The sequence below is a fragment of the Sorex araneus genome, chromosome 5 (genome assembly GCF_027595985.1).
Source record: "Sorex araneus isolate mSorAra2 chromosome 5, mSorAra2.pri, whole genome shotgun sequence".
Taxonomy (NCBI): Eukaryota; Metazoa; Chordata; class Mammalia; order Eulipotyphla; family Soricidae; genus Sorex; species Sorex araneus.
The window spans coordinates 114,562,027-114,589,732 of record NC_073306.1 but is presented as its reverse complement, the minus strand read 5'-3'; the positions used below and the strand labels follow the sequence as shown (position 1 = coordinate 114,589,732).

Below are 27,706 nucleotides of genomic sequence, written 5' to 3'. Positions count from 1 at the left end.
AGAAGTAAGGAGGGGCTGGAGCGATAGCACAGTGGTTAGGGCATTTGCCTTGCACGCAGCTAACCCGGGTTTGATTCCCAGCATCCCATATGGTCCCCTGAGCACCTCCTGGGTAATTCCTGAGTGCAGAGACAGGAGTAACCCCTGAGTATTGCCAGGTGTGACCCAAAAAGAAAAAAAAAAGGGAGAGGGAGAGAGAAGGGAGGAGGGTCGGGCCATGGGTGTGAGCCGCGAGCGGCGCCCGTGTGCTTGCAGGGACACGGAGATCGGCGACCTGAAGGCACAGCTGTCGCGCATGCAGGAGGACTGGGTGGAGGAGGAGTGCCACCGCGTGGAGGCCCAGCTGGCCCTGAAGGAGGCGCGCAAGGAGATCCGGCAGCTCAAGCAGGTCATCGACACGGTGAAGAACAACCTGCTGGACAAGGACAAGGGGCTGCAGAAGTACTTCGTGGACATCAACATCCAGAACAAGAAGCTGGAGACGCTGCTGCACAGCATGGAGGTGGCCCAGGACGGGGCGGCCAAGGAGGACGGCAGCGGGGCCGGGGAGTCGGCCGGGGGCTCCCCCGCCCGCTCGCTCACCCGCAGCTCCACCTACACCAAGCTGAGCGACCCGGCCGTGTGTGGCGACCGCCCGGGGGTCCCCGCCGAGGACGGCCCTGACAGCGGCTTCGGCACCACCGAGGACACGCTGAGCCGCACGGACGGGCTGGAGGCCAGCAGCCTGGTGTCGTCGGGCGTGGACTGCGGGCCAGACGAGGCCTCGCTGCACGGCTCCTTCAGCCTGGGCCCCCGCTTCCCCGCCAGCAGCGCCTACGAGAAGCTCCTGTGCGCCATGGAGGCGGGCGTGCAGGTCAGCTGCATGCAGGAGCGCGCCAGCCAGACGGACTTCCTGCCCTGCCAGCCCGACCTGGACGCCCTCCTGGAGAAGGTGGCCAAGGCCCAGGTGGGCGGCACAGACCCCTCCGAGGCAGGGGACAGGGGCCCCAAGGCGGAGCCGCGCGGCCCGGGGCCCAGGGACGCCAACTCCACCGTGGTGGTGACCGTGGGTGAGGACCCGATGCAGCCCATCACCCAGGGGCCCACAGCGCTCCGGCTGGGCGCCTCGCCCAATCCCGGCGCGTCCATGAGCGTGGCGTGCCCCGACGACGAGGAGGCAGCCGAGGCAGCCGCGGCCGAGAAGGAGCCCAGGAGCTACTGGAGCCGCCACTACATCGTGGATCTGCTGGCGGTGGTGGTGCCCGCCGTGCCCACCGTGGCCTGGCTGTGCCGCTCGCAGCGCCGCCAGGACCAGCCCATCTACAACATTAGCTCCCTTCTCCGGGGCTGCTGCACCGTGGCCTTGCACTCCATCCGCAGGATCAGCTGCCGCTCGCTCGGGCCCCCGGGCGGCTCCCAGCTCTGAGGGGCCCCACCCCACGCCACCCCCCCACCCCTGGCGGCAGCTCCAGGCCCGACCACTGATTGTAGGGCGCTGCTTCCTCTCCCGCCTTCCCCGGCTGGCAGAGGCGGGTTTTTATTTGAGTCTGGGGTCTGGGAGCTGTTCTTTTTTTTTTTTTTAATATTTTTTCCAGGCGGTAACCATGAAGTGGGGCAGGAGACAGGGGGGAGGGGGAGGCAGCCCCAAGAGAGGAGGGACCAGGGCGGAGGCGGGAAGGCACGCTGGAGGGACATGTGGCCCCAAGAGGGTGGCGAGCCCCCGGCCCTGCCCGCCCTGCCCCAGCGGAGCTCGTGGGTCCGCTAAGCCGGGGAGCTTGGCCCGGAGGAGCCCCGGCCCCCACCCTCACGTCCCGCTTCCCTCCCAAGCCGCCCCCTGCCCAGCCCGGGACTCAGGGCCAGTATTACCCTTCAGCTGGAGGCAGGCACAAGCCACCCACCCAGCTTTTCGGCTCTCCAGCAGGGTTGGGGACGGCTGGGGCAGCCCACTTCGGGGTCCTGCGGCACAGTTGGGCCACAGGCTGGAGGAAAGGGCAGGAGGAGGCAGAGGGCGAGCGGCTTTCGTGTTTGTCTCTCATCCGTCCACCCCATCTCCACCCCCTCGGGCCATCTCGGGCACCCGGGGCCTGTCGCTTCCTTCTCTGGGGGCGCTGAGCCCGGCTGGCAGCTGGACAGGCTGGGAGGTGGAAGGCGGGGACTGGACTCAGCAGGGCTCTTGCTTGCAGACCTTCCCAGCCCCCCTCAGAGCACACCCCACCTTTCTCTGGCTGGCGGGGCGGGGGGGGGGGGGCTTCAGGTCAGACATTCTCTTTGCACTCTGTTCCCTACGGGGGCTTGTTGCTTCCACATCCCGGGGTGCCCCCATGGGGGGCTGCCTGCGGGCCAGGATGGGGGCTTCTCGACCTCAGGCCTGTCTGTCTGCGGGCGCAGGAGGCGGGGTGCGCCGTGAGACGGGGATTAGAGCTGAGCTGAAGCTGGGTAAGAGGTCCGGGGTGCGTGGTTGGCGGGAGCCCCCGTCCAAGCTGCCGACACGGACGCCCCGTCTGGACCCTGGGAGCCCCAAGCCATCCCCCCCGTCCGAGTGCCCAGCTGTTGTCCAGAGGTTTGGCCCATCTCTGGCATCTCCCTCCTCAGGCCTCAGGCGACTGTGCTTCTCTGCCGAGGTCGCTTGCTCGCCCCCCCCACCCCTGCTGCCCCGCCCTTCCCACGCCCGCAGCTCAGCTGGGTGGGGGGCACCCGCATGTCCCCGGAGAGCCACGCGCCCTCTCCACCTCGCGCTTCACGCCTCCAAGGCCACCCCGCCTTGGTCCTGTTCGCACACCAGCCATCCTGCGCAAAACATCCCCCCTCCCCTCCCCAGCACCGGCCAGACCCGCCTGGCTGGGCGCCCCCCCACACCCACCCCGGGACCTGGGTGTGCCTCGGGGGGGGCTCTGTGCCCAGCCCTGGCCAGGCCCCGCGTCCTGGGTGCTCCTGCGGCCGCGTGGTGTCGACTCAGAAACTAAGCTTTGCCGAGGAAATAAACGTGCGGCTCTCTTTGGCCACGTGGAATCTGTCTCTCACCTCTGGAATGTCGTCGTCAAGCCATGTGACACCCACCCACCCACCCACCCCCCTTCCACAGTCCTGCTGGCGTCTCACTCTGTGGCCTTCCTTCTGTGGCCTGTGCTTGGTGGCGTGGCTGGTGTCCTTACTGTGGATGGAGCAGTCAATCAGTGCTGCGGTCCAGGGGCCTGGAGCGGGCCGGGGGGCGAGGCGAGGGCCTGAGGCGGGGCTCTGCGAGGGCCCCAGCCCCCCTTGCCCAGAGTGCCCGGGCCGGGGGCCCCCAGCAGTGGAGACGGCTCCCAGCCCATTCCGCCCGTGACCCAGGGCTCCTGTGTGCGTCTGTGTCTGCGTGAGTCTGTGTGTGTCTGTGAGTGTTCCCCTTTCCGCATCTATGCAAAAGGTGCAGCCTGGCCCGGCCGCCCCGTGTGGGGGCACAGCGCCTGCTGGCTCAGGCTCCAGCCCCGCCACTGCAGGGCCCACACTCAGGGGCTGGAGGCCAGGCCCGGCCCCAGGTCCCCGGCTACTGCTCTGCCTCCAAAGCGCCCTCGCCCGCCTGCCTCGGACCTCCTCCTGCCGGCGGGGACCTCGCCGGCCTGCCCTCAGCTTCAGGAACGGGGACCTTGGGGCCTGCCCCCTCCCCCGCCTTGGGCCCCAAGCTGATGGGCTCCAAAGGATCCCCGTTCCCGGGAGCCGCCTTCTGGACATCCGCTGCCCGCGGCCGGCAGCCTGGGGAGCCTGTCCTCCGCGGCCCAGCCTCGGCCGACCTCCACGCCTCGCTCCAGGCTGCGGCAGGAATGAGGTGGAGAGGGGCACGCCGGGCTCCCGCCAAGTTTATTCCAAATATCTCCCAAGGGGGAAACAGCTTTTCACCCACCGCCCTTCCCAGTGGCCGCTGGTCCTGGGCGGGTCCATGTGACAGCGCCTTGAAGGGTTCTCGAGCAAAAGCCCCCAGAACCCACACCCACTCTCCGGCGTGGGGGGCCCCACAAACAGGTCACAGTGCACTCATCTTAGACCGTCCCCTTGACAGAGAACTCAGGGGACACGGGCAAGGGGAGGTGGGGGGGTCTTCACTTCTGTCTCCTTCGTCCTCTCGTTCAGCCAGAGTTGTACCCGCGGCGCTCGGCTCTGAATTAAAGCATGGAAACACCAACACCTGCTCTGGCTGTGTCTTCTTTCCGAGGGCAGGAGAGGGTGGCTCACACGCACACAAACACACACATATAGGCTCGCTCACCCACACAGACTCAGACAAATATACATACAAGCACACACTCATACAACAGACTCACACACACATCCATACACAACTGTGTATACATTCACACAAACATTCATAAACTCACTCATACACAGCAACTCACTCTCACACACTTACACAAACACACATTCATATACACATTCACATGTGTATATTATGTACATGTACTCACACAAATATACATGCACTCACACACACATTCATATACACTGTCCTGCAGCCCCCCGGGCCACCCGCCAGTCTCCAGATTCCCCGAGTGACGGGCAGAGCCACCCCAGCCCTGGTCCTGGGAGCGAGGACCAGGACCTTCAGTGCTCCTGAGGAAGGGCTTCTGTGCCCAAGGTCACGTGGCTTCTCCTTATTCGAAAGAATGCAGGGTTGTGAGCGCGTGTGAAGGAGGAGAGGAGGACCGGACAACGTCTCATGAGAATCTATTTCTGTTCTTTGGAAATGGAGCTGTTTTTCTGGTTGCAACAAACTCCTGCCAGGGAGGGGCTGCACCCAGAGTGTGGCTGAGGCCAGAGCGTGGCTGCAGCCGGAGTGTGGTTATGGCCAGAGTGTGGCCGCAGCCTGACCTGACTCTGGCCTGGACCCCGCGGCCTGTATGAGTCCAGCGGGTCCAGCCCCGGCTCCCAGCACGCTGCCTTGGGGGGCTCAGACGTCAGGGATGGAGCGGTCCATGGTGTGCTGCAGCAGGGTGGGCGACAGCCTGCGAGAGAGAGTGAGAGGAGCTGAGTGCTGACACCCACGCCCCTGCTGCCCGGGCTTCCCACTGCTAAGGAAGGGCAAGGGGAGGGAGGGAGGGAAGGAAGATGACGATGAAGGGGATGACAGAAGAGGAGGAGGAAGAGGAGGAAGAAGAAAGAGGTGGGGAAGGAAGAGGAGGTGGAGGAGGAGGATGGGAGATGATGAGGGGGAGGGAGTGGTGTGGAGAAGTGTGGAAGGAAAGGGGGAACGAAGGGGCCTGGGGGGATGTGGGAAGGTGTGAAGGGGTGTGGAGGGGCGGGCATGGAGGGGCATGGATGGGCAGAGGTTGGGCGTGAAGGGGCGTGAAGGGGCGGGTACTGAGGGACATGGCGGGGCAACGCTCACCTTCTGACCATGTGCTCATAGATGACCGTGGGGATGATGGTCAGGGTCACGACCTGCCCAGTGGCAGCCAAAACCTCCGTGATCTCTTTGTCCTGCAGAGGAGACAAGTGAGGCGTCACCTTGAAGGCCGGGGACGACTTTGAGCCCTGACCCCAGCTCGAGGGCGAGGTCACCCTGCTGTGGCTCCACCCCCGCACCCAGCCTGGCTGCAAAGCACCAAGGGAAGAGCCACACAAGGGAGCTGCAGCGCCCTCCCCTGGCCCCGGCTCTCAGCCCACCTGAGCAGAAGGCCTCGGTTTCCACCTTGCTGACCCTACAGCCCGCAGGGAGACGGGCAACTGAGGCTTGGAACAGTGTGTGTGAACGGGCGCCAGCACAGACATAACGGCCAGGGCAGGGGCCCCTGGCCCTTGAGATCCAGAGACCCAGAGACCCCGGCCTGGTGCACGGCTCTCGCTCGCACCAGGGCTGACTTAGTCATCCCAGAAGCAGGAGAAGCAGTACAAGACAATGCCTCGATTGTCTGAGGGGCTAGACGGGCACTGGGGCGGGATGATAAAGCTCCAGGCGCACCAGCGAGGGGATGAGCCCGGTCCTCGGACACTGCCCGGCAGGAAGCGCCAACGGCCACCACCGGAAAGAGGGACCGTGGCCTCCTGGGAAGGAGCCCGCCATGGTCACGTCCACAAAGGCTGCAGCGTGGGGTGCCCTGACCTCACTCCTGCCCCAGAGAGCAGCTGCTCAGGGGCATGGCTGTCCCCGGGGCTTAAGGATTGTGGGGCCCCTCTGGGCTTTGTGCCTGGTGCCCAGCAAGGGGGCTGGGGGTGCAGAAAGGAGCTGAGGGGTGGAGCCATAGTACAGTAGGTAGGCGCTAGCCTTGCATGCACCAACCCAGGTTCAATCCCGCACCCCCGGTGGTGCCCTGAGCAGCACCGGAAATGATCTCTGAGCACAGACCCAGGAGTAACCCTAAGCACCAGCTCCCCCCCCCCCCAAATTGTGGTGCCCAGAGGAGCGGGAACTGCCTCCAGCAGTAGCTCACCCCATCCAAGCCTTTCCTGAGCATCCTCTACACCCGGTCCACCCACTGCTCCTCCCAGCCTTTGGGGCCAGAACCTGCCTTGCTAAAGCCTCCACATGTGAGCACTGAGGGCAGAATCTCCCGAGCACTTCAAACTTGCCCATGCTGGCTCTGCGTCCCTCTGCTCTGTCCCCAGCCCTCACTGCACAGGCAGCGGGAAGGGGCCTGGCCACACACCAGAACGTCTCCCCACCCCGGGGTCCGCCCAGGCCCTGATTCTGAGTGCAGGGAGACGCTACCTTCATCCCGATGACGTTCTGCCCGTTCACCTCGCAGAGGTAGTGGTTGGTGAGGAGCCCGTTGCGGGCAGCCGAGCTGCCCTTCACCACCGAGCACACCTTCCCCTTCTTGATGACGAAGCCCAGGTGGCCGGTGCTGTCCCTGTGCGTGGTGACCGTCCGCTGGAAGGGCCTGGCAGGAGGGGGACTGGGTGAGTGGGCCTGGGACGTGGCTGGGGACCCCCTGGGGGCCGGCCGCTCACCTGTCGCGGACCACCATGACGATCTTCTCGGCCGACGCCTTCTTCACGGCCCGGTGGGCTTTGTCCTTGCTCCACCCGGCACAGTCGTGCCCGTCGATCTGCAGGATCTGGTCCCCAAAGCGCAGCCCCACCAGGGCCGCGGGCGAGTTGGCCTGGACCAGCTGCACAAAGAGACCCTGTGGGAAGCAGGACACGGCGGTCAGCCCTGCCCGCGCCGTGTCCACACCGTGACCGGCCTCCGGCTGCTCCCAGACCCTACAGAGAAACGGCAGCCCTGCCTGGCTCGGAGTCGCCCCGCTCTTCCCAGGAGCAAACACTCCAGGGCCCCGGGGCTGGGAAGTCAGTGAGTCAGGACCTCGGCCCTAGCTGCACCCCTAAACGCGGCTGCATTGCAGCTGGCCGTGGGTCAACTGATACCCCGACTTCCGCTATCTACATCCAGCGCCCGGAAGCCCTGTGACCTCGGGGAAAACAAGCAATGGGGAGACTCCGAGCCACATGGGCCCAGGAGGGGCAGGGGCAGGTCCCTGCGGGGCCCGGAGGCAGCTGGGGGACCTGAGGACAGCGCCTGAGGGCAGGAACCAGGCTTGGGGGTTGGGACGGACCTTCTCGGGCTGTTGAGCGATGCAGGCTTGGGCTAGCGGCGGGAGGCCCTGGACAGCCCAGGGGTGCGGGCAGTGCTAACCAGGACCCCCAGGTCTCCGAGGGGGCCTGCCCCTTCCCAGCCCTACCTGGTCGATGGGCTGCAGCCGAAGCCCCGTCTTGCCCCTCTCATCCTTGCACAGGTGAATCTCGCGCACCCCGGGCTTGATCTCTGCTCGCCGCACGCCCAAATTATTCCCCGACACCGGCGCAACCATCAGGCCCCGGGCCGTCGCCGTCTGCAGAGAATCAAGAGGGTCAGCTAAGCCCCGAGGTGGGAAAGGAGGACGGAGTGTTCCCCGGGTCAGAGCCCATCCCAAGACCACACACTTCTCCACTGGGAGTGAGGGGAGAGATGGCTCCCTGAGGCCACTAGGGGGCAACCGAGCCAAAGTTCCTGAAAGAACCTGGAAAACGAAGGGGGGCTGAGGAGAGGTGCCCTCAATTCCCAAGGCAAAGTGATGTGGAGAAGACAGACCCCCTTTGGTATCCACTTAAAACCAAGAGAAAAAAATCTTAGCTCACAGTGAGCCATGGGGAGAAAGTTTGATTTTTTTACCTGAAAAATAAATGAAACGAAAAGAATAAAAGTGAATAACCAAGAAAAAAGCAAGGAAGTTCATATGAATCACTCCTGTTAAACACGCACGGGAAGCACAAACTATAAGAAAAGGAAATAGGGACCAGAGTGACAGCACAGCAGGTAGGGTATTGGCCTTGCGTGTGGTCAATGAGGGTTCGATCCCCGGCATCCTATATGGTCCCCTGAGTACCGCCAGGAGTAACTCCTGAGTGCAGAGCCAGGAGTAACCCCTGAGCATCCCTGGGTGTGGCCCAAAAATCAAATCAAATATAAACAAGAAGGGAAAGTCATGCAGGTAGAAAAAGGAGAAGGAAATTTTGTATTTACAAATGATATGCCAGTATACTAGAAAATTCCAAGGAAAGGACAAACTATTTTTTTCCAAAACCAAAACAAACAAAATATTATTTAAGGCCCCCCCAAATTAAGTTGTCAATTCTGTTGAAATAAATAAAAGTAATGTAGAAAATGGGGCTGGAGCGACAGCACAGTGGGTAGGGCATTTGCCTTGCATGCGGCCAACCTGGATTTGATTCCTCCGTCCCTCTCAGAGAGCCTGGCAAGCTACAAAGAGCATCCCGCCCGCACAGCAGAGCCTGGCAAGCTACCCGTGGCATATTTGATATGCCAAAAACAGTAACAACAAGTCTCACAATGGAGACATTACTGGTCAAGCAAAATCATGAACAATGGGACAACAGTGCTACATACATATGTATATATATACATATACATATACATATGTATGTAGCACTGTATGTATATGTATATATATACATATACATATATATGTAGCACTGTAGTACTGTGGTGCTATATATATATATAGAGAGAGAGAGAGAGAGAGCATTGTCACAAAGGAATCGAACCCGGGTCGGCCGCATGCAAGGCAAGCGCCCTACCCACTGTGCTATTGTTCTAGCCCATATGTGTGTGTGTGTGTGTGTGTGTGTGTGTGTGTATTTATGTCACTGTATCATTGTCATCCCATTGCTCATCGATTTGCTCGAGCGGGCACCAGTAACATATCCATTGTGAGACTTATTGTTACTGTTTTTGGCATATCAAATACATATATATAACAGGCTACAGCAATAGTACAGCCAGTAACTTACCTTGCATGCGACCAACCCAGGTTCAATCCCCAGGTCCCATATGGTCCCCTGAGCACAGCCAGGAGTAAGCATTGCCAGATATGGCCAAAAACAAAACAAAACAAAAAACAACAAAATTATATAAGACCCCCTCCAAAATTAAGTTGTTAATACTATTGAAATAAATTAATGTAACAGAATTTAAAAACACTGTCACTGTTACTGTCATCCCGCTGCTCATTGATTTGTTCGAGTGGGCACCAGTAACGTCTCTCATTGTGAGACTTATTGTTACTGTTTTTGGCATATCCAATACGCCACAGGTAGCTTGCCAGGCTCTGCCATGCGGGCGTGATACTCTTGGTAGCTTGCCAGTCTCTCCGAGAGGGTCGGAGGAATCGAACACGGGTCAGCCTCGTGAAAGGCGAACACCCTACCACTGTGCTATCGCTCCAGTCCATTTAAAAACACAATCAAAATAAAAACAAATTTTACTTAAAATCACTCAAAAGTAAAAGGAGAGAAATACTCAGATTCAAATACAATAAAACATGTAAGATGTTTTATATACATGTCACTGTCATCCCTTTGTTCATCGATTTGCTCGGGTGGGCACCAGTTACATCTCCAGTGTGAGACTTGTTGTTACTGTTTTTGGCATATGGCATGTGGCATATGCCACGGGTAGCTTGTCAGGCTCTGCCGGGTGGGTGGGATACTCTCAGTAGCTTGCTGAGCTCTCTGAGAGGGGCAGAGGAATCGAACCCGGGTCGACCACGTGCAAGGCAAACGCCCTACCGCTGTGCTATCACTCCAGCCCTTATATACATGTACATGTAAAAATGACAAAACACTGGTAAAAGACATTTAAAAAATCTAAATTAATGAAGAGATCATTTATACTCTTCAGTTTAAGAAGTAGAGTGGAGACTGGAGACATGGGACAGCTGGCCCACAGTGCTCGCCTTGTAGGCCGCTGACCCCGGTTCTATCCCCGACACTCCAGATGGTCTCTCGAGCCTGCCAGGAGGGACCCCTGAGCACAGAGCCAGCAGCAAGCCCTGTGCAGGGCCTGGTGTGGCCCAAAAACAAATCAAAAAGAAAAGAAAAAGCAGAGTCAATGTGTCAATTGTCCCCAAACTGATAGACTGACTTATGTCAATTTTTTATTAAAATCTCTACAAGATGATTTATAGATACAAGCAAGGTTAATCTAAACTTTATGCGAAGTGACAGAAGAACTAGAATAAATGAAGCAGTTCTGACAACAAAGAGGCAAGTGAGAGCGATCGTCCTACAGCATTCTGAGATTCATTATGAAGGACAGAATCAAGACAATGTGGTATCGGCAGCCCTCTGGATGGACGGCAGCGCCCCGTCAGGACAGAAAATGCTGAAACGGCCTCACACAAACAGGCCCCTGCTCTCCATTCGGAGAGCAAGCACAGGGGCTGGAGTATAGCACAGTGGGTAGAGCACTTGCCTTGGATGCAGCCAACCCAGATTTGATCTCCAGCGCTCTCTATGGTCTCCTGAGCCCCTCTAGGAGTGATCCCTGAGCGCAGAGGCAGGAGTAAGCCCTGAGCATCATGATGTGGTTAAAAAAAAAATAGAAGAGCAAGAACAACCCAATGGAGACTAAAGAATCTCTTCAACAAACGGCAGAGGAACAGCTGAACATCCACAATCTGGAAGAACCTAAACCTAAGCTATAACCTACACCTCATACCTTTTACAAAAATTGATTCACACAAGATTATAAAGTTCAATGTAAACATGAAATGACAACCGTTTTAGGAGAAATTAAGGGGAACTCTTCAGGACCTAGGGCTTGATGAAAGCCATATACTAGAGTATGCACCAGTCACACATTCAAAAGAACAAAAGCAACCAGTGCCGGCGTGGATGTGGGGAAAAGGGGATGCTCCTTCACTGTTGATGGAAATGCCGACTAGTCCAGCCTTTCTGGAAAACAATACGGACAGTCCTTCAAAAACTAGAAATTGAGCTTCCATATGACCCCACAATACCACTTCTGGGAATATATCCTGAGGATGCAAAAAAGCACAGTAGAAATGACATCTGTACCTATATATTCATTGCAGCACTGTTCACAATAGCCAAAATATGGAAACAACCCGAGTGCCCTAAAACAGACAACTAGTTAAAGAAACTTTGGTACATCTACACAATGGAATACTATGCAGCTGTTAGGAGAGATGAAGTCATGAAATTTGCTTATAAATAGACATGGAGAATATCATGCTAAGTGAAATGAGTCAGAAAGAGAGGGACAGACATAAAGGGACTGCACTCATTTGTGGAGGATAAAATAACATCACATGAGGTTGACACCCAAGGACAGTAGATACAAGGGCCAGGGGGATTGCTCCATAGCTGGAAGATTGCTTCATGAGCGGAGGGGAGAAGGCAGATGGAATAGAGAAGGGATCACTAAGAAAAAGATGGCTGGAGGAACCAGTTGGGATGGGAGATGCATGCCTAAAATAGACAATGGACCAAACATAATGACCTCTCAATGTCTGTGTTGCAAGCCATAATGCCCAAAAGTAGAGAGAGAGTATAGGGAATATTTTCTGCCATGGAGGCAGGGGGAAGGTAGGAAAGGGGGCGGTATACTCAGGATATTGGTGGTGGGGAACGTGCACTGGTGGAGGGATGGGTGTTTGATCATTGTGAGATTGTAACCCAAACATGAAAGCTTGTAACTATCTCATGGTGATTCAATAAAATTTTTTAAAATTAAAAGAAAAGAAAAAATTAAAAAAAAACAACTAAGTATGTGCCAGAAAAGAGAAACACTAACCAATGGGTCTCACCAAAGTGTAAAACTTTCCTTAATACTGGTACGAGATATTGGCAAAAACATCACCCACAAATCACTGTATCACCGTATCACTGTCATCCCATTGCTCATCGGTTTGCTAAAGTGGGCACCAGTAACATCTCCAATGTGAGACTTGTTGTTACTGTTTTTGGCATATCGAATATGCCACGGGTAGCTTTCCAGGTGCTGCTGTGTGGGTGGCCGGGCTCTCCGAGAGCAGAAGAATCAAACCCAGGTCAGCCTCGTGCCAGGCAAAAGCCCGACCCACTGTGCTATCGCTCCAGCCCATCACCCACAAAGAGCTCTCAAATAAAGAACTCTGAAACCTGGCTTTAAAAACCAAGCCAGCACCAGGGAGAGAATCTAAAGGACTCGATCGCATGTTTTGGTTGGGGCTTTTGTTCATTTATTTGGTTTTGTCTGTTTGTTTTGGAGACATACCCAGTGGTGCTTGGGACTTACTCCTGGCTCTGTGCTCAGGGATCACTCCTGGTGCTGCTCAGGGAACCGTATGGGATGCCAGGGATCCAACCTGGGTCAGCCGTGTGCAAGGCAAATGCAGTACCTTCTGTATAATCGCTCCAGCCCCATAGACTAAATGCACTGATGCCCTTTTTGGCGCAAAGAGGAATTCTATCAATAGATTTTTTTTTCTTTTGGGGGCACACCCAGTGATGCTCAGGGGTTACTCCTGGCTTTGTACTCAGGAATTACTCCTGGTGGGTGCTTGGGGGACCATATGGAATGCCGAGGATCGAACCCAGGTCGGCTGTGTGCAAGGCAAACACCCTACCTGCTGTACTATCTCTCTGGCTCTTCTATCAATAGATTTAACCAATCTATAAATCATTTTATAAACAGTGTTGAAACTGAATTACAGCAGCACCTTCTTGGCTTCATGTTTGGGTCTCACGACCTGACTATCCAGGGGATGGCTCTGGAGAAACAGCCCAGGACATCACCCATGACACGCTCGCAGAATCCTCTTTGCTGTCTTGGCAAGGTCGACAGCTACCCTTTGCAATCTCTGCCCAGGGAGAGAGGCTAGAGACCAGGACGCTGACAGATGCACACAGAGGGCCCCCCCAGAAGGGGCCTGAGGGGGGCACATGGCCCATGTGTGAGTGCTTGGTGAGAGGTTTATTTCGCTCCCCAAAGTATGGAGGGCAGGAAGCACTGCTGTGTCATGTGGGGACCTGAGACGGGTGACAAACAGCCACAGCTCAGGCTTGGTCTCACATCCTGCATTGCCAGGCAGCTAAAGGTCAAAGGACAGGCAGTGAGACTTCAACCTCAAAGCCCAGGGGAAAACTGTGACCCCCACCCCATATTTAATGGAATTTGCAGAAGAAAAAAGTCAGAGGCAGGGAGATGGTTCGGAGGGCTGCAGAACATGCTGTGTATCCAAGAGACCCAGGCTGGACCCAGGAAAGGAGGAAGGGAGGAAGAGAGGGAGGGAGGGAGGGAGGGAGGGAGGGAGAGAGAGAGGAAGGGAGGGAGGGAGGCAGAGAGGGATGGAGGAAGGGAGGGAGGGAGGGAGAGAGAGAGGCAGAGAGGGATGGAGGAAGGGAAGGAGGGAGGGAGAGAGAGAGGCAGAGAGGGATGGAGGAAGGGAGGGAGGGAGGGAGAGAGAGAGGGAGGGAGGGAGGGAGGGAGGGAAGGAGGGAGGGAGGGAGGGAGGGAGGAAAGGAAATCTGCACCAAAGTGAAAAACATCAGCAAGAAACAGCCATGGAGATGCCCAGGAAAGAAATGACCCAAGTCTGCTGAAACCGACCGACCAAGACGGAGGAGGACCAGAACAATCCGTGAGCTGTCGGGACGAGAGACCAATACGTACACTGGCATCGTCTGGCATCGGCGGCAGGTTCTGCTGGACTTCTTGGCTGGACAGGGAAAGACCCATATAACTTTCCAGTTCTGCCAGGTTTGGGTAGAGAACTGAAGGGAGCGAGGGAAGAGGAGGCGAATGTTACTGGGGGGCTCGGCCATACCCTCCGGGTCTCAGGCGTTGGCTCCTTTCTGTGAGGGACCGGGAGTGTGTCCGTGTATTGCCAGGAACGCAGCACGGCCCCGAGAGAGCCACGCTTCTCCCCCAGCAGCCCTCGCGGCTGAGGTGGGCCCTCGCCTTAGAAGGTGGGGGGCCGCGGAGACGCCCGGGTGTCTGAGCCTGTCAGCACTCCTAAGTGAGCAGAGGAGAGGGCTGGCCGCAGAGTCAGTCACCGGGTGGCGTGCCCTGATCCTGGCGCCTCCGGGCCCCCACACTGCACCCTGCTGGCCCCGGCCCCGCCAGGCCCACACTGGTGAGCCAAGTGCCACCAGGAGGGAACTCCTGGGCTTCGGGCCCGTCTGCGTCGGCCCTTCTTGACCCCTTCTCTGTGTCGGGCACCCTGGCCTGAGCAGCACCTGGGACGCCCCAAGAGAAAGGAAAAGGTCTGAGTCCCAGGTAAGGGGCTGCCTTTCTCCAGAGCCTGCGGGGGATACCGAGCCCCACACACACACACTCTGGGGTTCAGCTGAGACTACGGGGGACACGCTAGCCACCCAGCCCATGGAGTCTGTGCTCTCCCCGAAGCCTTCGCCCCAGGACTGGGAAACGGAAACACAGTGGCAAGGACAGAGAATGGTTTTCTCCCCTGGGGCCTGCGTCAAGACTCCCCTCTAAGGCCATGTTGGGGGTCCTCAAAGACAGCCCAAGTTAGGATGGCCGGTGGTCACTCAGCTCAGTGTCTCTGGGTCTCAAAGGGTAGAGTGGAATGTGTGTGACCCCCGCCACACACACACACACACACACACACATACACACACACACGTCACACACACGTCAGCAGGCACAAGGCAGCCCTGAGACAGGGGCAGGAAACAGGCTGTGTCCTCAGGGTCTGAACCCCCAACCCAGCCCCGCAACTGGGAGCCTCCCAAGAGACCATCATCTAAGGCCCTATAAGGCTGACTGGCGGGGAGAGGGGTTCATGGACTAAATGTTCACATTCTCCCGAAATTGGTGAAGCCTGGGGCCAGAGCGCCCTCCCCGCTGTACTATCCTTCTGGCCCCAGCCTTCACCAATTTCGGAAGATACAGCGGGGAGGGCACTAGCCTTATATGCGGCCAACCCGGGGTTCGATTCCCAGCATCCCATAGGGTCCCATTGAGCACCGCCAGGAGAGACCCCTGGGCATTGCTGGGTGTGGCCACCATGAAAAACAACCAAATTAGTGAAACCCTCGATCCCATGAACTTGGAGGGAAGGCCTCTGAGAAGGTCATTCAGGTGACAGGAGACCCTCGGGTGGGGCTCTGGGCTCACAGAGTCAGCATCCTCACGGGAGAGACACGGAATGCACGCCGTCTCCCTGCACCCCACTCCCCGCCTTGTGAGGGCACAGGGGAGAAAGGCCAGGAGGAGAGACCTCGCCCGCCACCACCTTCACCAGACCCGCAGGACCCGGGCCCTTCTTCCTGTGGGAGGAGCTCCCTGACGCTCCTCAGCTGTCCCCCACTCCCAGCCCCGCAGGGAGCCTGGCAGGGGGTCGTGACACTCTGATCCTGGGGGCACGGGAGCTGGGGTCTTCCAAGAGGGATTGGCACACGGATGTGGACCAGCGCCCGCCACTGACATCACAGCTGCAGGTGGCCAGAGGCACCCTCTGTGTGGTACTGGACGGGCGCGGGGATTAGGCAGAGAAGGAGGGGGACAGCTTGGGCCTGGGGACGAGAGGACCCCAGCAAATCAGCCAGGCTGCGGCTGGAAGTGGGATGGGAGTTGCTTCCATGTGGCCCCGGGGTCCAGGGCCCCTGCCGGAGCACCCCACCCCCTACTCACCTGGAGGCTGGGAAGCAGCTGCCCCCTGTACCAGCGGGGCGGGAATCGAGGGCGTGGCTCTGGCCTGGGCCTGGGAAAGACGGGCATGAAGGTCAGGACCATGGGACCCTCGGAGCCTGGGGGTCCCGGAGGTGGGGGGTGGGCCTAAATGGGAGCTGTCCACGAGCCTCCCAGGTCATACTTACATGTGACCTCTAGCAGAGACTGTGGTGGAGGGGGTTGGGCGTTTTGGTGGTGGAGTAACTTTGTACACCTCAAGCAAAAACGTTCACACTGTTGTGAACTCTTATTACCTTTATAATAATAATTAAATTTAATTCATTAAAAATAAATAAATGTGGCCTCTGCAAATGTCCGTATTTCTTTGTAGGGAAGGCAGAGGCTCTGGGCCACACCCAGCAGTGCTCAGGAGTAACCCTCGGTGGTGCCAGGGGGAGCCCTATGCGGTGCGGGGAATCAGACCTCATGCAAGGCAGGAGCCTTACCCCTGACTGTCTCTCCAGTTTAATGTCCATACTTTTTTTTTTGGTGCCACATCCGACTATGCTCAGGGGTTACTCCTGGCTCTGCACTCAGGAATTACTCCTGGGGGTGCTCGGGAGACCATCTGGGGTGCCAGGGATTGAATCTGGGTTGCCCGTGTACAAGGCAAACGCCCTCCCTGCTGTACCATCGCTCCAGCCCCATGATGTCCCCATGAATCTCGCGGGGAAGTGTTTCCATAGGCCATAGCCCACCGAATGTTATAGCCGATTTCATAATCGAGAGAGGCAGCACACGAACTCGTAACCCCACAACCAAGTCCTCAGTTGGATAAAGTCTTAAATTCTCAGAGCCCACTGAGGCTACTGGTGGGTGGAAGCAGAAAGGGGGCTTAGGGGGCCGAGCAGGCCGAGCCCCGGGCCCAGGGGTTCACTCTGCAAACCGACCTACCCCGTGGGGACTCTCAGTCCCCAGAAGGAGCAAGCCCTGGGGCAGAGCGGGCCTGGATGTGATGGCCTGGCTTTCTCCGCCCCGTTGCCTTGGTCTCTGGGTACCTTGTCCACAGGCAGGGGGATGGGTTACAATGGGGCAACCCACCCCCAGCTCCTTTCAAGGCTGGGCTCCCTTGGTTCCCCCAGCCTGGAGGCTTACCTGGATGGCCTGGTCCACCTTCAGATCCTCCAGAGACGGGTACAACACAGCCATGGCTGCTCCTCGGGACGCCTGAGGGGCACAGGGGGTGAGGAGGGGTGAGTGCCAAAAGGAAGCAGAGGGGTCACCTGCTGTCCACGGAGAAAGGCTGCAGAAAGGTGCTAGAGCCCCCCTACATCCCGTCCTTCCTCCGGGCCCACACACTGCAGGTCTGCGTCGAGACCTTGTCCACCTTTCCTCTGTGCCCGGCCCTGGCCTGATTACCACCTTCTCTGGGCCCCACCCACGTCCCTTTTGGACTGAGGGCAGGAATTCCCCGGCCTCTTCGCAGCTCGGGATAAGGAGCTGGCCCCCTGCCAGCAGCCACTCCCTCTCCCTCATTCACCGCCCGTGACCGGGTCAGGGTCTCTGGCCTGTGAGGGGCTCGCTGGCCGCTCTGCTCACATACCTTCTTCCTCCGGGCCAGGAGCTTTCAAAGCTCAGATTGAACGCCACGTCTGTGGTTGTGCGGTTGCTTTGCACAAGCCCTGGGAGATGCCCCACCTTTGGCCCTGGGTGTCAGTGACTTTTACTGCTTCTGTTGCCAGTCATTGCCCCAGCATACATGAGTGATGTTTTCAATTCAAATCAAGTTTTCTTTATAAACAGTTGAATGAGGGGCCCGAGCCATAGTACAGTGGGGTGGGATGCTTGCCTTGCACAAGGCCCACCTGGGTTTGATCCCAGCACCCCATGTGATCCCCCAAGCTCACCAGAAGTGATTCCTGAGCACAGAGCCAGGATTCACCCCTGAGTATCACCATGTGGTGTGACCCCACAACTTAAAAAATAAAATAAATAAAAAGCAAGCTGACTTCTGACCTGTGTGCTTTCTAATGTACTACCAAGTTTGTGTGAGCAGGCAACCTGTTTACTTCCTATTTTTATTACTGCTGTTGTTGTTGTTGTTGTTATTCTTTGGGGCCCACACGGGGCAGTGGTCAGGGCACTCCTGCTTCTGCACTCAGGCATCACACCTGGCAGAGCTCTGGGCACCATACCAGGTACCAGGGATGGACCCCACGTCTGCTGCGTGGAAGGCAAGGAACCTACCAATAGTACTACCACTCTGGCCCTATATCCTGGTTTTTTTAAATAAAAATCCGGTGGATTATTTCCCATTTTAATATACAATGTAATATTCGGAAATGCATCTCGGGCTTGAGTACAGGGTGTCTTGCACGTACATGACCAATCCCAGGGAAAATGCCGGGAGCACCGCCTGGGGTCACTCCTGAGCACAGCCCCAGAGCAGAGCCGGTGTGGCCCAACCCTCCACCCCCCTCACGGGTTGAAAGGGGAAGTCCCACTTTGTTTTGTTCGGTGTTTGGAAAATCGCTGTCCGCCCTTCTCAGCACCTGCGTCACGGAACACCCGGTGTGTCTGCACGCGCGATGCGTCCTCCGAGACTCCACGCCCAGGTCCCCGAGCAGCCTCCGACTCCGGGTGCCCAGTGCGAGCTGCTGGCAGAGAGCCGCTCCTGTCGTCTCGCACTAGACCCAAATGTTCTCTTTTAAGCTCGGCACAACAGCAGGCGCGAGTGGCAACAATCCAGCCCGTGCTTTTACAAGGCCAGATGCATCTTCTTTGATCAAAAACGCTTTCACTGCTTTACGACACAGCCGCTCCCCGCTGGAACCGCTGCCGGGGAGCTGCAATTCCCTGCACGGGGCACGGAGGCAAGTCGCGTGGGTCCCCGGGCCCGTTCTTCATCCCAAACCTCAGTTTCCCAGTCTGCCATTCCCCTCTGTTACGGAGCTTTTGCACGGCGCCCCCGACCGCCCACCGAACCCAGCTGGAAGTCACGTGTCCGCGGGTCTCTCGGGGCGTCGGCATCTGCGCGGGTACCCCGCGGGCCCGCTAGGGTGCGCTGCGGCGCGCAGAGCGCATGCGCGGGGCTCCGGGTCGTTCCCAGGATGCTCCGCTGGGAGGGGAAGATGGCGGCCCCCATGCGGCGTGGGTCGTGCCGGGGGCCTGGAGCCGCGCCGGCTTTCCGCCAGGCACCCCTAACCGGCGCCAGCATCCTCCCATCCCCTCCCCAGAAATAAAATAAAAGCTCTGTTAGAGCTTCTGAGCTCAGGGATGGGAACGCGGGGTCAGGCTTCGCGTTGCCTGTTTTCCTGCGCCGGAGAGGAACAGGGGGGCAAACTCGGCTGCGAGCCGCACACGTGGCCTCCCCACGCCCCGGAGCCCCCAGGGACACTTAAACGGCCTCGGAAGGAGGGAGATAGTGAGATTAGTGAGGTTCCGGGTTTAGGCAGCTGGGAGGGCCTGAGGCCGCCCGGCCGCCCGGCTGCCCGGTGGGTCGGAAAGCGGCCTCCTGGGGGTCCGAAGGGGCTTCGGTCCCGCTGGTTGGGAAGGCACCGCCCCACCCAGCGCTCACCCGGGCCTGGCTGGGAGCCCCAGCGGGTCACGACTTCCTATCGCAAGGCCGAACCGTTTGGCCTTTTTCGTGTGGGGGACACACCCGGTGATGCTCAGGGGGTCACTCTTCGCGGGACCAAGGGGACGCTGTGTGGTGCCCGGGATCAAGCCCGGGTTGGTCACGTGCGAGACCTTGACCTGCCAGCCTGTCATTCTGTTCCCGAATCTCTGCATCTTCAGGGGAAGGTAGAAGGGTCTGTGGATGCAGGACAAAAAGCTAGGGCAACAGGAAGACCTCCCGGAGGGAGAGGAAGGAGACCCGGGCTGGAGGGGTGGGCTTCATTTAGATTAAATTCAATTCCCACCCACCCCCGGTTTTGGTCACCCACCAGGGCTCCACCCCCACCGGTGAGATCTACAGTCCCACGACTCCCCATGGTCCGAGACAGAAATCTGGGACTTAGCTGCAGCACTGCCTCTCCCCCTTGAAGCTTAGACCATGCCAAGCTCTTAGGTCATGGGTTCAAATCTTCACCACCTGACTCTTGGTCCCATCTCCAATCTCACCTCCTGATGCTTCCTCCATTCATCCTGCATTTCATTCCAGACTATTAGTGTTCTTCAAAGCTCCCCCCGAGAGTTCACAGCATGGAGCTGTCCCGTCTTGAATGTCATTTACTCCTTCCGCTGTCGAATTCCTCTTCTATCCTAAACTCTCCAATCCTCCCCAGCCCACACACATGCAGTTAGGTAGATCTCCCCTCCTTAGACCACAGAATCTCATTCACCTCAACACCATTCCAGTATTGTTGACTGTGAGCAGCCCTGCAGTACCTCGTTGGTTCCAGTATTCTATCTGCTTGCTGCCTCCCTCTCTCGGCAGGGTATCAAGGATTTCTGAGTCCTCCGTGCTGAGCCCCATGCCTGGCACACTACAGGCATTCAGTTTCTTTTGTGTTTGTTTTGGGGGCTGCACCCGGCTATGTTCAGGAATCATCAGGTGCTGCTCTCAGGAATGACTCCTGGCAGTGCTCAGGGAACCATACGGGATGCCAGGGATCAAACTCGGATCAGCCCCATGCAAAGCAAGTAGCCTCCCGGCTGGACTGTCACTCCAGCCCGAACATCCAGTTTCTTTGAAGGAAGGAAAAAAAAAAAGCAGACACAGAGTGAGGCAAACGCTCAAGAGTAATTTAAAGAAGTTCTGTGGGCCTGGAATGGGAGAGAGAACACATAGGGGGGATTTGAGAGGCACCCCCTTCCCCCCCCCAGTCTGGCAGCGAGCGAAGGTTTGCTCAGGTGGGTGTGCTAATGGCTTCCTGAAATTAATCAGAGCTTTTGAAAGGAAAAGAGCCCTCTAGCCGGGAGGAATTTTCCTCTCCCACTGCTCTTTCCAGAATTTCCATCCCGAACTGCTCTACTTTTTGACATGAAAAATCATGCCCACGACCAGCCAGCATTCAGTCTCTTGGGCGCTGCCGTGCTGCGAGGGGAGGGTGGGGTCTGTCCACAGCCCCCATCTTTGGACCTGAAATGAGAACACGCCTTAGGAACATGCTTTGTTCCAAAGAGCTGAAACTCTGGGGCTCCCACTCATTCCTGCGGACAACTCATCTAGCCTTCAGAAGACCGTGGGCGGGAGGTGAGCGTGGGTAGAGTCGTAAGAACAGCTCCCGGGAGGCCAAATTAGCCCAGAGATGGGGAGTCAGGAAGTCAGAAAAAACAGGGCCGTTGCTAGGCCACAGGCCCGACCCCCTTCCTCGCAGAGGCTGTTCTGTTCGCTCCAGCAGAGCCAAGCACGTGCTCGGGGGAGGCAGCAGGACTGGCTTCAGGCTGCTCGGACTGAGCGCAAGCCTGGGAAATCCCTTTGGCTCATCATTGTTTGCTTCGCGTGATGAGTAATGATGCCTGCATCACGGTGACAGCGGTGAAAAGGTCTTTTAAGATAAGATATGTACAGGGGAAGGGGAAGTGCAGAGAGAGAGCACAGCAGGGAAGGTATTTGCCTCTCAGGCCATTGACCAGGGTTCGATCCCTGGCACGCCATAGGGCCCCTTGAGCTGAACCAGGAGTGATCCCTGAGCACAGAACCAGGGGTAAGCCCTGAGCAGCACTGCATGTGGTCCAAAATGCCAAAAGAAAGAAAGAGATATGTCCAGAAAGCCTTTGACATAGTCCTTCATCCTTAGTAATTCCTCATTCGTTCACTGTGGGCAAGCCCTAAGGTCGTTCTCATAATTATGTGGGGAATACAGGGAAGACTTGTCTTGAGTGGTGGTACTTTCTGTGAATGTGCCTGCTTGTGTGAGGGTGGGAGGTGAATAGGGATGGAGGGGAGAGAAAGGCGGGGGTGACCTGTGACCTGCCGGAAGGGTAAGACCTAGCGTTTAGGAAGATGTCAGCGGTATCCAGTGAGACTGTCTCCTTGAGGTACACGTCAGCTGTGTCCAGTGAGGCTGTGTCCCTGAGGTGCACGTCAGCTGTGTCCAATGAAGCTGTGTTCCTGAGGTGCATATCAGCTGTGTCCAGTGAGACTGTGACCCTGAGGTGCATGTCAGCTGTGTCCAGTGAGGCTGTGTCCCTGAGGTGCGCGTCAGCTGTGTCCACTGGGACTGAAGTCAGTGGCTTTAGGGGAGTTACAGGAGAGGAGGTTGGAGCAGCAGGGACAGGGTCTGGCGCACCCAGGGACCTTCCCTGCCGTGAGTTTGAAGCCACTAGTGGCAGCACTTCCCGCCGGGGGCTAGCCGCCGTGGGGGGACGCTGCCGAAGCAGAGAGCACTGGAAGTGCTGGGGATTGCACCATGGGAGAAGAGATGGACTCAGGGGACAAGTACTGCTCAGCCTCTGTCTGCCTGTGGCCTGGCAGGAACAACCGCCAGCTTAGAAGCAGCCTCTGCATGGACAGGGGGGTGTGGCCAGCGTGCGGCGGCCTCTCCTTAGCACCAGCCCCGTTCCATGCCCTGGCCCCAGTGTCCATCTCAGCTATCCCCTCTGTGCGGATGTCCCAGGGCTGTAAATGAGGGGACAGGGTCTTTTTTGGGGGGAATGGGGGAGGGTGCCCATACCCAATAGTGCTCAAGGTTCACTCCTGACTATTCAGGAATCACTCCTGGCAGTGCTCGGGGAACCCTCCATAGTTCCACGGTTCCAACTGGGCTTGGCTGCATGCAAGGCAAATGCCTTAACCCCTGTACACTCTCCTTCCTCTTCCTCCTCCTCCTCCTCCTCCTCCTCCTCCTCCTCCTCCGGCCTGCATCCAAAGCAGGGTGCGGGTCCCCTTTCCTCCAGCCCTATCCCGGGCTGTCAGGAGCCTGCGGCCTCCCTGATGTCCAGATGAAGATGGTCGGCGGCTCAGGGCTGGGGGCAGAGGGGAAAGCCCAGTTCACGCCTAGCTCCCGGGGTGAAGGCCTGGGAAAGGAACCACCACCGGAGGATCCCCAGAAGTGTCCAGGCTCGGCAGGAGAGACCAGAGTGTCCGCTTTCCCACCTTCCACCAGCCCAGCGGGCCCCCAGCTCTTACCTGCCGGCCAGGTGCCGCTGCCGCTTCTCTTCCTCCCGCTGCAGCGTCTGCTCCTTCCCGGGAGGTTTTGACCTTCGTCTCGTCTCGGCCCTGCTCTTGCTGGCCAGCACCTGCGCCTGGAATGGGGCGCGCCCGTGGCTCAGCTGACTCACGGGGCAGGCCCAGCCTCGGCCCTGCGACCTGTTTAGCAGGTGACTGGCCCACACAGAGCCGCGGCCATGGCGGAGTGTGGAAGTGCGGCCAGGAGAGTGCACAGGAGGCCGAGCAGGACTTTGGGGAGACCAGATGGGCTGGATGCCCCGCTGACCCCACAGGCAGTTTGATGGGTGTTCGGAGTCTTAAAAGATGGCCGTGCCGCGGGACCCCACCTTTCCTCTTCCAGGAATGTGTTACAGGAAAGCAAACAAGGGATCCAAGAGAGATAGTACAGCAGCAGGTAGGGTGTTTGTCTGCCTTGCACACGGCCGGCTCGGGTTTGATCCCCGGCACCCCATATGGTCCCCCAGCCCGCCCCCCCCCCCGCCCCCGGAGTGATCCCTGAGCAGAGACCCAGAAGTGAGCCCTGAGCACTGCCCCAAAAACCAGGATGAAAAGAAACAAGGAGGGCACAAGTGCCACAGTCGTCTCACCGTCGTCTCAGGAAAATGCAGGAATTTTGAAATTCTGACCCGAGCACAGTCAGTCAGGGCAGTGGGTGCTCACACGTCCTCGTGAAGCTCATGAAGGAGGAGCCGGGAGGAAGGTCCCCAGACCAGGGGAGATACTTTGGAAAACTCCTCTTGGGATTCTGAGCTTGATTTTTGTTGTCATTCCTTGAGACAGGAATCTGCCCGGCTGGGCATTTTTTAAAAATCGGGCCGGGGGGCTGGAGCTATAGTACAGCAGGTAGGGCGTTTGACTTGCACGCGGCCGACCCAGGTTCGATTCCCAGTATCCCATATGGTCCCTTGAGCACCACCAGGAGTAATTCCTGAGTGCAGAGCCAGGAGTAACCCCTGTGCATTGCCGGGTGTGACCCAAAAAGCAAAAAACAAAAAAACCTAAAAAAAATTTAAAAAAAAATGGGGCCAGGGAGATGGCTCAGAGGGCTGGAGCACAGGCTTGGCGTGAGGGGCCTGGGTTGGCTCCCCAGCACAGCACGGTCCCTGAGCACTGCTAGAGAGTGGACCAGAAACCAAAAATACAGTCCATGAAACACTGAAAACCTGGGTCCTGGGAGTAAGGGCGGGCTTGGGTTTTACTTTCACATCTGCGCCAAGGTGGCGAGGTTTTGTTTCGAAGTTAATCACTTCCTTGAATATAATGTTTGGAAGTGGGAGAAAATTCCATTTGTTTTTCAGGGGCCACTGGATTGGTTGTCTCTGGGAAGGGCAGCCCTGAGGCCGTGCTGGAGTGGAAGGGGCTTTTTCATAGCACTATGTTTTGTTTCTAGGTCACATCTGGCAGTGTTCAGGGGTTATTCCTGGTTCTTCAGTCAGGAATTACTCCTGGTGGTGTGAGGGAACCATATGGGATGCCAAGGTTATCAAATCCAGGTTGGATGTGTGCAAGGCAAGCGCCCTAACCATTGTGCTACCTCTCCGGCCCTCAGCACATCCGTGTCTTCATTTTGAGAAAAACTGATGTATTTACTCTTCTTTCATTTATTCCTAAGAATTAAACAGTGATAGAGAAGGAAGTTAGTTTACTTCCTGTTGGTTTTGGTTCCTAGTTTGGTGCCTGGGGAAAGACCCAGAACCCGTGAGTGGGGGATCCCCGAGCAATGACACCCCAGGGTGGGGTGAGTCTTGAGGCTGCCCACACAGCTTCCGTGCCAGGCCAAGCCCAGGCAGAGCTGCATTTGCCCAGGGCACAGGCCCCCTAACTTTGGCCCGCCACCCCCTTTGTGGAAAGAAAACCACTCAGGGCACTTGCCTTGCACGGAGCCAAGCCTAGTTTGATCCCGGGCACCACCGGGAAGGAGTCCTCAGCACAGCACCAGGAGTCAGCCATGAGCACCACCAGCTGTGGCTCAAATACTAAAAGAGATTTTGGGTAGCACTATCGTCCCATTGCTCATTGATTTGCTCGAGCGGGCACCAGTAACGTCTCCATTGTGAGACTTGTTGTTACTGTTTTTGGCATATCGAATACGCCACGGGTAGCCTGCCAGGCTCTGCCGTGTGGGCGGGATACTCTCGGTAGCTTGCCGGGCTGAGAGGGAGCCAGGAGGAATCAAACCCAGGTCAGCCGCGTGCAAGGCAAACGCCCTACCCGCTGTGCTCCAGTCCAAAAGAGAAATAGTAATAATAATAATAATAATAAAAAATCACTCCTCAATCTGCCCGCCCCTCTAGGGCCAAGGTCACTGCTGATGTCCTGGGTTGTTCCAGTGGCCCCCGGAGTGGGGTGGCATTGCCCGCTGTGAGAAAGGCTGGTCTAGGGGACCAGCCCCTGACAGGCGCCTGCAGGTCTCTCAGGGGTTCCGCAGCCAAGCACCCTACCCTGGGAACAAAGCAGGACAGGAGAAGGTGAGAAGAGCACTTCTTACTGAGCACCCCTGGCTGCTCCAGCCTTTCCTGTGAGGCCAGGGTGAGCAGTGAAGACCCTCCCCCAGCACTCAGCAGAAAATGGCTCCCAGCCATGTCCTCTGGGAGCCCTGTGGGCCTGAGGCTGGGGGTGGGCCCCACGGGGTGACCCACGACAGTCCAGCCGGGCCCGGTTCCCTCCCTGGCATCGCGGGGCTCCCCGACCCCCACCCCCACACTGGATCCCACACCACTGGGTGTGGCCCCGAACTCCACCCCCACCACCACCAAGAAAAGCGACCCTGAATAAACCCAGAGGCCCCTCACCTACAAGGGACACCGGTGACAGACCTGGCCCGAGAGAAGAGGAAGGGAAGCCCCAGAGGGTGGGGGCCTCGCCTCTGGTCCCAGCAGCAGACCCGGGACCACCCCCCGTCGGAGGCCGGGAATCCCTCTCCAGGCGGTGAGGCTGGAGCCACCCCATCTCTCCCCTTACTCCTGCACCCCCAGATATTTGAGGGTCGCACTCTGACTCGGGCTTTGGAGCTCCCCCCTGCTTCAGGGCCGGGCAGCAGGGTGGCTCCGGGCCACACCCGCCCCTCGGTCCCTTTCCAGACACTTCCTCCCCTTCCAGTACCCCTGCCCGGACCTGGCCAGGCCCCTCCGCCCCGCTGCCCAGGGTGCAGTCCACAGCCCCACTCCACCTGCGCCCTCCTGGAAGCCCTGGCTGACTCCCCACCCTTGTACCTGCCCCCTTCTTGGCACCTGGAGTCCCCCAGTCCCTGCGGTGGCGCTGACTAGAGGCAAGTGCCTCGTAAATAGGTTCACGGCAGCGATGTGCAAAGAAGGGTGCTTCGGACCCCAACAAAGACGCACTTCTGCAAGGTGGATATTATTGGGGGGGGGGGTGTACCATACCCAGCAGGACTCGGGGCTTATTCCTGGCTCTGTGTTCAGGGAGCACTCCTACCAGGGAGGACCGTGTGCAGTGCCAGGGGTCAAACCCAGGTGGGCCACATGCAAGGCGAGCGCCTGGCCGCTTTGCCGTCTCTCCAGCCCCCTATTTCTGTCTCTTGACACCGTCATGCAGCCAGTCGTCTAAGCTCAGACGTAGGTGTCGCTCTGCAGCCAGTGCTCGGGCCCCCCGACGGCGCCCTGGAGCCCCCTTCCTGCCCAGCCCAGTGGCTCCCAATCTTCTCAACGTCACAGGCAGCTGCTGCCAACTGGCTCTGCCCCGCCCAGTGAACTTTGGCATTGAGAATGGGGAGGTCATTAGGAAGGGAGCCTGGGGGATGAGTGAGGAGAAGGAAGTGACTCTCAGGGCCCAGCCCCAAACCTGGCAGACCAGACGACAGGGTTACCAAGTGCGTTCTGAATGAATGAGCAAGCCGGTGCCCCCTCACACACACACCCCTGGAGTCTGAGTCAATGACAGGAATATTCGCTGGCTCGGTCACATGTGGCGGGAGACCTGTGATGCTTCGCAAGCTGCCAAGTCGCGTTGAGGATAACGTGCCAGGACCCACGTCTGTGGTGGGAGATGGTGCAACCGTCTCCTCACCCCTCAGCTTGGCCCGGGGACAAACTGATCCCAGAGAGTTAATTCATGGGTCCATCCTGCCAAGTACCCGCACTCAGCCAATGAAGACGCCGACTTCCTGGAGTCAGGCTGCAAACTGCAGAAACACCGATGAAAATGGAGGTGCCCTCCCCGGACAAAGAAGGGGGCCTGGTTGCTGGGGACTCCCCTGAGCCAGGGACGCGGGTGGTGTGGGGAGCCCTGACGTCTGGCCCACACTGCGACCGTTCCTCAAGGTGACAGCGAGAGGGAGAGAGAGGCCCGAGTGCTGAGTCGCCGCACGCTGAGAATCACCCCGGAAAGAACTAGAGTAAACCTTCTAGAAAGAGAAGCTGATGTCCCGGAGACTCCGTCCATGGTCCTGAGCCCCTCAGGATTGACTGTGTCCAGTGCAGCGGTTACGGGCCCATGCTGGGTGGGGAAAGGTATGTGTGTGTGTGTGGGGGGGGGGGGGCGGTGGTTAGTGATGGGGCTGGACAGGGGCTGCTTGTTAACTGCTGACGCCCCGCAGCCCACCCTGCCTTGCCACACGTGACTTTCCCTGTGCTTGACTTCTCCCCGTGCGAGAACCGGGGTTCTCTTCAAGTCTACACGGCGAGGCACAGAGCAAAGAGCTTTCCATCCCAGGCCTCCTTTGAACTCTAACATAGAAAAATGCCCATGGGGCGGGGAGGGGC

General features: G+C 58.1%; 2 protein-coding genes across 24 annotated transcripts in view; one reads left to right on the top strand and one right to left on the bottom strand.

Annotated features, from left to right (window-relative positions):
* SNPH (syntaphilin) overlaps positions 1-4,137 on the top strand; it is a 46,113-nt gene extending 41,976 nt beyond the window's left edge. For all 12 annotated transcript variants that reach the window (XM_055138129.1, XM_055138125.1, XM_055138123.1 and 9 more), the window contains one exon: positions 256-4,137. In XM_055138129.1, the coding sequence (XP_054994104.1) occupies positions 256-1,405 (1,150 nt within the window). In that variant the 3' untranslated portion in view covers positions 1,406-4,137. The remainder of the gene's footprint in view (positions 1-255) is intronic.
* SDCBP2 (syndecan binding protein 2) lies at positions 1,544-23,444 on the bottom strand. Of its 12 annotated transcripts, XM_055138133.1 has the most exons (11): positions 22,944-23,444; positions 20,258-20,951; positions 18,418-18,721; positions 17,021-17,092; positions 15,887-15,956; positions 13,904-14,004; positions 7,629-7,778; positions 6,898-7,073; positions 6,656-6,827; positions 5,336-5,427; positions 1,544-4,952 (listed from the first exon to the last, which is right to left on the bottom strand). In XM_055138133.1, exons 4-11 carry the CDS (start codon positions 17,072-17,074, stop codon positions 4,898-4,900), a joined length of 870 nt encoding a protein of 289 aa, XP_054994108.1. In that variant the 5' UTR covers positions 17,075-17,092; positions 18,418-18,721; positions 20,258-20,951; positions 22,944-23,444; the 3' UTR covers positions 1,544-4,897. The 12 variants fall into 12 exon arrangements, with proteins under 12 accessions (XP_054994108.1, XP_054994109.1, XP_054994111.1 ...); XM_055138134.1 differs by lacking the exon at positions 20,258-20,951; XM_055138136.1 differs by lacking the exons at positions 18,418-18,721; positions 20,258-20,951.
* Between the last annotated feature and the right edge of the window lie 4,262 nt (positions 23,445-27,706).

Excerpts from the sequence above, each read along its gene's own strand:
- SDCBP2 (XM_004612604.2), bottom strand. The coding sequence starts at position 17,401 with ATGAGGGAGAGGGAGTGGCTGCTGGCAGGGGGCCAGCTCCTTATCCCG. Across the intron at positions 7,779-13,903 it reads CGATGCCAGACGATGCCAGT|ACGGCGACGGCCCGGGGCCT; the intron begins GTACGTATTGGT and ends GATTCTCTGCAG. Across the intron at positions 7,074-7,628 it reads GGCTGCAGCCCATCGACCAG|GGTCTCTTTGTGCAGCTGGT; the intron begins GTAGGGCTGGGA and ends TGCTTCCCACAG.